Source organism: Triturus cristatus, chromosome 9 (genome assembly GCF_964204655.1).
Source record: "Triturus cristatus chromosome 9, aTriCri1.1, whole genome shotgun sequence".
NCBI classification, from domain to species: Eukaryota; Metazoa; Chordata; class Amphibia; order Caudata; family Salamandridae; genus Triturus; species Triturus cristatus.
In genome coordinates this window covers 1,024,194,756-1,024,207,252 of record NC_140592.1, presented here as the reverse complement: position 1 = coordinate 1,024,207,252, position 12,497 = coordinate 1,024,194,756, and the positions used below count along the sequence as shown (strand labels likewise).

General features: G+C 44.1%; 1 protein-coding gene across 3 annotated transcripts in view; it reads right to left on the bottom strand.

Annotated features, from left to right (window-relative positions):
* Positions 1 to 439: 439 nt before the first annotated feature.
* PROX2 (prospero homeobox 2) overlaps positions 440 to 12,497 on the bottom strand; it is a 115,030-nt gene continuing 102,972 nt past the window's right edge. For all 3 annotated transcript variants that reach the window (XM_085626745.1, XM_085626744.1, XM_085626746.1), the window contains one exon: positions 440 to 4,139. In XM_085626745.1, coding sequence (XP_085482871.1) covers positions 3,954 to 4,139 — 186 coding nt within the window. In that variant the 3' untranslated portion in view covers positions 440 to 3,953. The remainder of the gene's footprint in view (positions 4,140 to 12,497) is intronic.

Here is a 12,497-nt window from a genome sequence, read left to right as displayed (position 1 = left end):
GATCAGTGTTGGGTTTGAGAGGAGGTTTAACTTTTTGCAAGGGGCTGGTCTGTAAGCTGCGGAGTACATCACGGTCAGGGCTGGACTGGCCGTACCGGGCACCAGGCATTTCCCCGGAGGGCCGGAGGGGTGGGGGCTGGTCTTTTGGCCATAGGGGCCAGTTTAGCAGCAGTGCTGCAATATCTGCCCCCTGTAACAAAAGCGGGAGCGGTGCTTCCTATTAGCACATAACCCCCCCCCCCCCACACACACACTCCCAGGGATGGTCGAGCAGCATTCTGCCAGGGTCAGTTTCTGATCCCAGTCCGGTGTTGTTTGAAGGGATGAGCCTTCTGTCCATTCCTGAAATGGAGATGGGTTGGGGCCGAGCGGATCTCAACTGGGATGGCTTTACGCACTCTTGGAGCACAGCTAGAGAATGCCTGGCACCTCAGCTTCTCCTTCCTTCGCTGTCCCTGCAAGTCACGTGTGTGACACCAGGGGCCGTGATCCCCTGGTGCAGTGGGATACCAGCGTTAACCGCCTCGTTGATGACGCATCGGGTTTTGAATGTAAAGGGAAGCCAATGAAAGGCTGCTGTGACCCTGTAGTGTTTTGGCGACCTCTCATGAGGCAGGACCCCCTGCCGGACTGCCTGTAAGATGCACTTCTATGGTGGATGTCGGGGATGCTGGCAGGCACTGCAGTTACCTATGTTGAGATGGGATGTGACCAGAGTTTGGACAGCTGTTTTGAGGTCTGCTTGCCGTAGGAAGGATTTCACTCTGCAGAGTAGAGTTAGGTGGTAGTAGGCATTCGCTCTCCCTTCTGTGCAATGTATCGAAGGTGTTGACTGTGTGGACGCCTTTGGACTTGTTGCGTTCCTCTTTACACTCCACTTGTTGCTCAGGATGGATTACAAATAGTTTTACATAGAGATACATTTTCATTGGCTTGTCGAATTCCCCTTGATATTGCTTGCATTTTTTAATTGCTATTTTCTATTTTTCTAGTACCACTTCTTGATTAAGCTGGTAAAGCACACTATTGCCCTTATTTTTTTTTCTAGGTTTACATAGCAGAAGCCTAGGTGTGTGTTTATGCATGGTATTTATTAACCTGTGATTTAACTTTTTATTCTCTGTGTGTGCTTTTCTGGCTACTGTCCTCTCACATACCAACAGTGAAACCAAAGTGCTCACGCGCTGCAGAGTTCACTGGTCACTCTCCTTTTAGGAAGTCATCGTAAACACTGAATATTGTATTTGAAGGTGTTAAATAGGACTAGCACCCTTCATCTGATTCCTAGATCTAGAAAGCAGCCACTGTCCAAACCATAGTTGTGATTTTATATGCATACGTATATGTAAACACAGAAATAATATATTTGCATGATCCCATACACATTTACACGTCTATTTGTTGCCATATTTATATTTCTTGACCTCAGTCTTTCATTTGTGGCCACAGGCATGTCCTGTTGTGGTGAAGCTTGCAGCCAGCAGTCCAAAGATCCTGTTCTATGGAAATAGTACAACTTCGCCCTTTCGTGTAGTCACTCATTGACCTCGTCTAGGGCCCAAGAGTGCTCCAGACCCGGCATGGATCCCGCCAGCATGTGCCATTATACCACTCTCGGACTACTTTGTGAGCCTGAATCTGCCATAAGTATGTGAAGAACCCTCATTATCATAGTCCCCTCACAGCTATGCCTGCTTGGATGGCATTCATATTTTATTAATAGAAACTGTCATGGGCTCATTTCAGTCTACAGCTTGTGGAACCTGGTTGACCCTGTTTGAAGGGCTAGCAGTATGGACTGACTGCGCGGCGGTCACTATTTCCAGGACTTTCCACAGTTGTATATGTTGATGCATATTTTGTGAATGTAAAAAGTGCATGTCTCCCAAATCATTAATGCGAATCGTCTTTATCCTGCGATGTTTATCACCATGTCAGAATGAGGTAATGTGGATGGGAAAGGAAGAAGGGGAAGAGCGGATCTCTTCCGGGTCATGACAACTGTGCCCTTGATTTCTGACGTCCGGCTGTGGGTATTGCCACTGGTCTTGACCTTGCACTGCATCCTCTGATGGCTAACTTTTTTTTATCTTAATGTCCAGGGGACCCCTTCCTAATATGGTCACTTGATGGGGGCACCAGCGACTCTGGGTAAAGTGCTGGCTCCTGCGCAAGCAACGAGTACTCCTTCCCGTGGTTTTTCTTAAGACATCACACTCTGTTCCTCCTTTTGGTGAGCAGACCACAAAAAAATCATAGGTTGATAGTTCTGTCTGTAACACTTTTGAAAACCGGGTATTGTACATTGATATGTATGACTATATTTTGCTTTTAAAGACGTCATTGGAAGAGCTCCCTCTAGTGGAGCAGTCTCAGTCATCTGCAGTTAGTAGATGGGGGGGGAGGGGGGATGAAAGCAGACATTGGTTCTGTTTTCAAATCTTATAAAATGTTTGTAAGTCAGTGGCATGCTTTTGAGACCTAACAAATACAGTTTTTGGAAATGGGTCGCTTGTGCTTCAGAAAATTGATGTCATGGTTTGCAATATTTTATGCTTGTAAACATTGGCATGCATTTCTTTTTCTAAAATCTGGAGATTTATGTATCTGTTTGTTGATTTCAGGATTAGTATTGGCTTGGGTGAGAGGTGGGTCGATCCACTAAACAGACTTTTTCCATCATGCACCCTGGCATATGACAGGCTCTTTCACAGGTTAGAGGTGATTAGAATGTTGGCAGAAGTCTCAGCACTAATTAAGATGGCGGGCAGTGGGAGGACGTCCGCCGTACTGATTGACTGATCGAGCAAATGCGATTTATAATCTTTTATGCAGTCCGAAACCTCTTGTGTGCATGCACATTTGACCTAACCAGAGCCTTGGCTCACAGAATCGAGTTGTACCTGGCACCACATAACATTCCCTGGAAACAGGATGAGGTGATCTTTAAACTCCTTTTCATAGATGTGCCTTTCCTTGTATTCTAGAAATGCACCTCCTTCTCGTATGAGATGGCCTCCTCTTTAATCTGGGGTCCCGTACAAAGCGTGCTGAGCTCTATCTGGAGACACATCTCTTATCTTATGAAGTAACTTCAGATATAATATGTATTGATTCTTTCTTTGCATATTAGTTGACCATGGCACGGACCAGTGAACCTCATTTCTTTCCATATGGCAAGCCCCCATTCACAGATGAGATGGCCCCCTTCTGAGCTTGAATGACTATACACATTGGAGAAACATGTCTTCCTGAAGAAGGTGACCTCCAGGTCTAGTTTGTACTGAGCATCCATGCTAAATGTGGTTTCCCTATCACTAGTTTGAAATGTGTACTCCTCTTTGGTGAGATTGCATCATTGCTGATACGAAGTAAGCCCTACAATTCAGCATTGTATCAGTAAGGTCCAATCAGCTTCTCTATGCCTGTGAGGTACCCGGCTTAATTTCAGAGTAAGTATCTCTGATCTGGAGTAGGCATCCCACCCATATGAGAGGGTCTCATTGCTGATCCTGGTAGGCCTTACATTACATTACAAGATGGCCTATTAAATTATCTGGAGAAAACATTTATTCACGAGGAAGGTTACCACATCACTAATCAGAAGGTACAATGTTCTTCCATTGAGACAAACTCAGAGCCTCTCTTGAATATTTGTTCTCTACCCATACTCAGTGGCCTCCGTTGTATAGCAGTAAACATCTCTTCCTGCACGGGTTAGTCTCATGTTTTATTTAGTAAGCTTTTTTGACAGATGTTGCCAAATTTTCAGTAGGAAGCAGAATCATTTAGTAGCTTCTGGGAGTTTGTGTGCCTGGTCTCTGAAATGGATTTTGGTTTAGATAGGGAACCACAGTTAGTAAGATTGGTCAGAAGAAGCAAACTGAAGGGCTTGAGTAATCACCTTGGTGCTCTCTAGATGCAGCTGTTTGGAAGACCCTTCAAGTCTTTATTCAGCTCTGAAGAATCTCTTGTGGAAAGCCGGGACTTTGGAAGGTGTCTGGAATCTCGCAGTCCAGCTTAGCAATAATTTTGTATATAGATTTCTTCCAAGATGGATCCAAGTCTTTCCCGCTTATGATTGCACCAAAAAACTCACGCAAAGTTACTGTTGCAATCTCCAGGAACTGTTCAGGGACCTGAAATAAAAGAGGCACAATGAGATTCAGTGGCTACAAAAACACATGCTTTAGAACCCCCTGCAACCCTCATAGGATTATGGAGCTACAAGTCTGCCATCTGTTGTGTAGATCACAATACCCATCCCGGGTGGACCCTGCTTGTCAGGGAATGGCTGCTATAAGTAGCCAGAAAGCTCTCTGCCAAATTGAGGAAAGTAGGTGCCCCTGCATCCCATCTATTCTCTGTGTCACCATTTTTGTGGACTCAACTTCTATAAAGAAAAAGAGGGATAGGTGGAATGCCACTCAATCACAGCCCCACCCCAAAATGATGGTCCAGCATGACCTTCCACACCTGTGACCACAAACAAGAAAGTAAACAACTCCACTCATATCCAGTGTGGAAATATGGATTTTTCTGGTCAGTTATGTCCCCTATCTTGGACCCCAACGGTTCTATATGCATGTCACAAGTACATGTATGTTCCCTCCAGTTCCAGTTATGAAGACGCAAATACATGTGCGTCCACCGTCAACATGTCCTCTGTCAGATCCGCCATGAATAGGCCGGATATTCCATTCCTAAGTATGAAAGGCCACCGGCTTTATATGGTTCACTTATGCCATTTTACAGTCCAGGCAAGTAGGCCCTGATTCTGTCGTCAAACTCTTCTTGCCTTCTGCCTCTGAAAGCTCCAGTCTGAGCCTGCATCTGTGACCATGAACTTTGTCTCATTCTCTGCGCGGCTCACGAAACCTGACATCAGCCTATTCTCTGCCAAGAACTGTATTTCACCTTCAAGTTATCTGCTTCCCCCTCAGCCGATGCATTCCTGCCTAGTAGTTTAAGTAAACATTCTTCCAGCCACCGAGCAAAAGGCCCGGCTTCTCTGCCCTTATGCAAGTAATTCATAGTCCTGTTACTATGGAATATTCCTGCCCTCGCATTTAGTGTAGACACTTAGACGCTTGTACACGCACGCACAGTCAGTATAGAATAGATTCTGTTCGAGAGTCCTTCTTTATGGATAACATAGTTCTTTAAACATAGGATGTTAGATATGATTTGGGATTAGGTTGACTTGACCCCCCAGACTTCTTGTCTCCACATGTGGAGCTAAATGTCAAGTCCCCTTCACCCCCTAGTTACACGTCAATTACACGTCATGCTGCTGCGCGCGCATCTATGCCAAGTATTATCTTATGGATCCACCTATATGTGACATCATAACCAATTACGTTCCTTTTTACTCCTTATTACACCCATTTTTGGTTACGCAGATAAATCGTCATTTTCCTTATCAATTGTTACGCCTACTGCATTCGCCTCATTGTAATGTATGATCTATAAAAGTCATTTCATGTCAATAATGTATGTACTTCACTTCCTGAACCTCCGTGGTGATGGAACTTGGAGCAACCGATTATAATCGTTCATTGGAATAAAGCCCATTCCGAACCTCTAATACCACGGATTCTGCCTCTCATTTTACTGAGCTGTTTTATTATGTTTCTGTATCAAATTAAGTCCAGGTAAAGGAATTTTATTTACCACATGAATGGCGCCCGAACAGGGACACTTTCTCATCTCACGCGCCGGCGGTGAGTTGCAGGCCCGGTCTCCTGCCACAGCTGGACGGACAATAACGCGTACCAGCAGGATTTCCTGTATCTCCCTCCGGTCAAGCGGGGGCGACTGAGACTGCGATCAACACCCAGACGAGGCGGTGAGAAGTGCGAAGTATCCCGACCAGAGCCTAGCTGAGAGAGCAAGATCCGAGGTATACAGAGACCCACCAGTTCGAAGTCAAGCCCAGTGTCCGACGAGTCGAGTCGAGTCCAGTCCGGTTCAAGTTCAAGTTACCGAGGCCTTCCGTTTCCGAAGCTACCCGGTGAGTACCATTGCTGGGGAGGCATTTCTGACGTGCACATAGGTTGTGCCGGTCAAGACGGGTTTGGGTACACAAATCCGGTCTGCACTGTTTCAGCAGTGTATCTGTACTGTTTAGCAGTATATCAAGTATTCCGAAGTATCTAGTTATTGTCAAAAAATTATGCTTGGTGATTAGTTATGCAGACGATCATCATTGTTGGTTATTTTAAAGGTTAAGAATGTTTAATGTTTAATGTTTAATGTGTTAAACGTCCTGCATATTGTGGTATGAATGGTTGTTCATTATTGTGCTTTTGTACTAAGTGTGTTCAAAATCAAGTATCAGATCAGTTCTCAATATGCCGTTCTTTTCGAAACTAAGACAGATCACTACAAGAAAAGGGGTACTCGAGGAAGCCGTTCCCATTCCTCCTAGGGACACTCCAGGGTACTTCATGTATCATAAACATGGCCTAGACGCCATATTATTTCTTGATTTATGGGTAGACTACACCAAGGAATTACCAGAAAGTCAGAGGTGGCCCACAGCGGGAACCTGGGATGCAGAGTGCATCATGAAAGTAGAAGAAGAGTTATGGAAAAGGAAAGTCAGACAGTCACAGAAAGACGCCGTTGAGTTATGGCGTAAAGAATCACATAGACGAACAGAAAAAGCACGTAGACAGGAGGAGAAGAGTAAAGAGAATTCCAATAAAGTTCAAGAAAATCTATTGATTGAGGAAGGTATCCGAGTGAAATCAGAACAAGTAGACAGACAAAGAAATGCTCTTATGAATGGTATGTATCCCCTTCTGGCCGAAGGATTACCTAAGGCTACCCCAGAAATACCGAAAGACTTGCCACCCCCATTGTTCCCAATAAAGGTACATCCTAAGGGGCATCCTAGAACCGCAGAAGACGTTTTTCTTTCCTCATATTTAGATGACGCAGCTCCCGAATATGCTAATTCCGCCCCGCATAGACCGCATACCAGGGAGGTCCAACGCCAAGATCCAGCACCCGTATCCCTACAGCAACAAATCGAGTCACAAGTTCTGGCAAGCACATCTGTTTCTGCATCCGCTCCTACAGCTACTTCTATAGCTGTGTCCACACCTGTAGTTGCTGTGTCACGTTCGACGAATCCTTTCACACCCGACACCCCAGATGGGGCCACGGGAGGTGCTACCAATATCTTTTCTACGCCACCCAGAATAAATAAACTTACTTTTCAAGAGTCAGCACATTCACGTACACCCAAACTCATAAGTGCCCGTACGCTGAAGGAACTTCTTATAGATTGCAGATATGACCCTGTGCCCGGTAAAGAGGACGAAATGACCCTGGCATCATTGCGTATCAGACGAGCCGCAGTGTATTTAGGAAAGTTACCAGGAATGACTGCGCATCTAGATAAAATATATCATTTTGTCCAAACAGGGCGAGATCCAGAATGTATTAACAGAGCTATGGAATACCAGAAAGTGGAGATACAGGGGGAACTGTTACGTTTCCTCATAAACTGTGTGATCAGAAATCAAGACCGACCGGGGGTAGACCCGGAAGCAATGCAAATTCTTACAAGATGGAGCCAGAATATATCAGAAGGGAGACATGATAAACAAAATTGTATAATAGCCATGTGCCGAAAGATCCGTAAAGAAATAGAGCGCCTACACGAAGAGAGATTAGAGGTAGACGAGTTCGAACAAAGCGAGGAAGAAGGGTCAGGACTGCCCACAGGACAGTCAGACACCATAGCCTATGTAGGTAGAGGAAGATCTTGTAATAATAATAGACGTCTTACTGACTCAATACGTCCGATATGTCCAGATAATAACAGGAATTTCCAAATACCTATAATTAATATAAGGTCTAACGAGCATTCGTTCCAAACTGCCGACAAACTACTCCGAGAACGAAGGGGTTATCATTTTCTCGATTCTATGGATGAACAAGATTTAGCCAGGGCAGCTGTCCATTGGGTGGACAGTCCCGGAAAATATAGTGATGATACAGTAGTACGCACATTTTTGAATCTTACCCCAGATGAACAGAGGTTAGCTGGGATTTATATGATTCAACAACTCATTATACTATATCGAAGTCAGCATTCGGACCCTGGTCCCTTACCTGACATACTGACTGAATTGCTTATGAATAAATGGAGAGGTGCAGGTACTAAATTAATTAAAGAAATTCTAGAATCAAGAAAGCAGTATATTCTTTTTGTATGCGCAGAGCATGTCTCATTGCCCGTCAAGGAAAGAACCACGTATCACATGGATAGACAGAATCCCTTACGAGAAGTGCACCCAATAAAAGGCGAGGACAACGAGTTCAAGCGCGTATTTGTATATACGCCCATATCGAAAATAGAATTGTTACAAATGAAGAAAGTGGTACCCAGTCATGACAAAGATCCAGCGGGTTTTCACCGAGAAATTAAAGACATGTTACTCATGGGAGAGTATACCTATCCCGACATTATGACAATATTAAAGGTATTGATGCATGCTGGCATTTATGAGAAACTCAAGGAAAAAGAGTGGGAGGTAGGAGACCAAAAGATAGAATGGTCAGTGTTAGAAGCGGAAGAAAAGGCCCGAACTGCAGGAGCAGGACTTGGGGATAAAACTAAAGCACTGCCAGGTTTATTAGTACAGGTACTGCCACGTTTATTAACTACGAAAAAGGAAGATTGGGGTACAATTTCAGCCTGTAAACAGAAGCAAGATGAAGACACTAGTGATTACTATGCCCGATTTGAAAAATGTTTTGGTATAAATAGTGGCATAAAAGCAAGTAGCGAATCATACCCACATCTGTTTGTAACAAAATTAGTAGAAAATGCCCTGCCACCAGTAAAGAATAGAGTATTAAAATTCGAGAGTACCTGGCAAGGTAACACTCCATCACAAATGTTACAAATGTTACAGTACCATCATAATAGAATTAGAGAGGAACAAGAACATGAACACAGACGCATGAAAGACACGAAAATGAAAATGTTAGTTTCCCAGACAGTTCCAGCTGAAGGACATAAAAAGGGTATGACACATTCCGATTCAGCAGGACCTGTAAAAGGGACATGCAATTATTGTAAAAAGCCAGGTCATTATGTACACGATTGTCCAGTTTTAAAACATAATATCGCCATAGGTAAAACACAAGAAAGACCACGGCCATTTAGACAAGAGCAGAATGAACAAGGAGCTCTGCAGCATGCCCAGGCCATGCCAGCCGCACAACAGCCAATACAGTTTGTGCCAGCTGCACCACCGTTGCCTGTTGCTGCCACACAGACAACAACACGACAAATGTATCAGACCGCACAGTATGAATATCCTGAGTATCAGCGTTACGCATGAACTAGCCTAGAGAGGGAAGTTGACTTACCCCTTATCGAGATACCTGTAGATCAAGAAGGACCTTATGTACACAGTGAATTATTAGGCCAAGATAGAAAATTTTTACTCGATACAGGGGCAAGTCGAACAACTATAAAACGTAGTGAAGTTCCAGGGGCACCCCTCTCAGGCTCACAAAATATTTCCCTTGGTTTTTCAGGAAAACCTATTGTTAATGAAGTGTCACAACCTCTGCCACTTACGATAGGACCTCTGACCCGAACTACAGATTTATTGCTTACTAAATCATGTCCAGAAAACCTGTTAGGAATAAAAACATTAAAAGCTCTAGGAGCTATAATATGTTGTTCTCCGGAAGGAGTAAGATTGTTTTTACGTGATTTTAAAGGTCACTATGTATCTAGAGACATGGATCCCCGACTGCAGACTTTACCTACACGTCTATGGGCACAAGGCCCTACTGATGTTGGTTGCATGAATATTACACCATATCGAGTCACATTAAAGGCAGGAGTGGTGCTACCACGAATGCGACAATACAAGTTACCACCAGATGCTGTAGTGGCTTTACTACAAATCATTGACGAGCTTATTGCCCAAGGAGTAGTTGTAGAAACAGACTCCAATGTATGTAATTCACCGATAATTCCGATTCTTAAACGAACAGATCCTAAGGCCCCGCCAGTATTTCGATTGGTTATTGATCTGCGCGAGTTAAACAAATGCATTGTGCCACAATTTCCTGTGGTCCCAGATATCTCGTCATTACTGACAGCTATTGATTCCGAAGCAACGTTCTTTACTGTAATTGATCTCAAGAATGCCTTTTTCAGCGTCCCAATAGATCCGGAAAGCCAATATTTGTTCGGATTTAGTTTAAATGGACGTAGCTTTAAATTCTCACGCGCACCTCAAGGATTTACAGAAAGCCCCAGCATCTATAGCCAAGCACTGAAACGAGAACTTGACAGTATCCACATGCCAGTTAACACTGCCCTGCTTCAATACGTCGATGATCTGCTGATCACCGCAAGAAGCGAACCGGAATGTGAAAAAGCATCACTGACAGTTTTACAATTTCTAGCCGAAAAGGGGCACAAGGTGTCCCCTTCTAAGCTGCAATTCTGTGTCCAGCGAGTTATTTATCTTGGACACTCGCTGTCCAAGGAGGGAAGGCAGCTTACACTGGACCGCATTCAGTTAATAGCTAACATGCCAACACCCAAGACACAAAAGGAGGTGCGGGCTTTCATAGGTCTCACTTCATATTGCAGGCAGTGGACCCTCAGTACGCATTTCTAGCAAAACCACTCATTCAGTTAACCACACAGGAGGCAGCCACATCGACTGTTCTCCCTTGGACTCAAGAACATACACAAGCTTTTGAAAGCCTAAAGAAAGCTTTGTGTCAAGCACCTGTTTTAGCAACACCATGTTACAGAAAACAGTTTACACTTTTTGTTACAGAACGCGAAGGTACTGCCTTGTCAGTACTCACACAGGAACAAGCAGGAGCACACAAACCATGTGCTTATTTTTCTAGTACATTAGATCCAGTAGCTCAGGCTTTGCCTGCATGCCTGAAATCAGTAGCAGCGACAGCTTTAGCAATCAGACAAAGCGATGCCATAGTGTTAGGACATCCATTGACAGTTCAAGTACCACACACAGTAGAGGTCCTTGTAAATAGAACGCAAACACAACACTTGACTATAGCGCGACTTACAGGGTATGAACTTACATTGTTTCAGCCACATATAGAAATCAGACGCTGTAACACATTGAATCCTGCCACACTTTTGCCAGTAACCGGAACAGACCCACTAGCTCATGACTGTATTGAAGTTATTACTATAACGACAAAACCCAGACAAGACTTGACAGATGTCCCATTGTCAGATCCAGACCTGACGTTGTATGTAGATGGTTCATGTATGAGAACAAGTACAGGAGAGTTAGTGGCTGCTTACGCAGTCACAACAGATACTGAAGTCATTGAAACTAATCGTATAAATACTTTGTCAGCTCAAGCCGCAGAGCTCATCGCTCTGACACTAGCCTGTATTCAAGCCACAAGTAAAAAAGTCAACATATACACTGATTCACGTTATGCATTCGGAGTTGTACATGACTTCGGCGTGCTGTGGCGAGAGAGAGGTTATTTAACTTCCCACGGTGCCCACATTCAGCACGGACCCCTCATTCATGCCTTATTAGATGCAATACATCTACCTACTGCAATATCAATTATGAAATGTAAGGCTCATACGAAGGTTACTGATATCATTTCCCAAGGCAATGATCTAGCCGACAGAACAGCTAAACAGACTGCTCAAACTCAAACCCCCGACATGACAAAGACAATAGTCCCGACACCGACACATTGTATGACAGTTAAAGATCCTACCCTTGACGTAATTGACATACAGACACATGCTACACCAGACGAAATAAAGAAATGGACTGAATTAGGAGGGATCCAAACGGACCAAGGATGGATGATGAAGGAAAAGTCTGTATGGTTCCTTCCTGATTCAATGGTCCAAGTTATAATTAACACTATACATAGTCCAGCGCATCTAGGAGAAAAAGCTATGCTAGACAGCATTCAACACATTTGGTTCAATAAACATTTACGAGCAGCAGCCAAACAAAAGGTCCGTACCTGTATGATCTGTTGCCAGTTCAACCCAGGAAAAAGCGTTCCCGTAGAACAGGGTGGATTTCATCCTCCTGATCACCCTTTTGAAGCCCTCCAGATGGATTATATCCAGATGGAACGATGTCGAGGATTCAAATATGTTCTCGTAGTTGTCTGCGCTCTGTCCCGTTGGATGGAGGCATACCCGGTTTCAGATTACACTGCCCCGACTACTGCCAAACAGTTAGTTCGAGAATTCTTCCCACGATACGGTTTACCACGTGTTGTCTACTCAGATAACGGCCAGCCGTTCTCATCCGAATTAATGAAACATGTTTCACTTCTGCTAGGATATCAGTGGAAATTCCACTGTGTTCGACACCCCGAGGCAGCAGGTCTCGTAGAAAGACATAATCAGATACTGAAAATCAGACTGTCCAAAATATGCAGAGAGAAAGGTGTCGACTGGATAGTAGCATTACCAGTTGCAC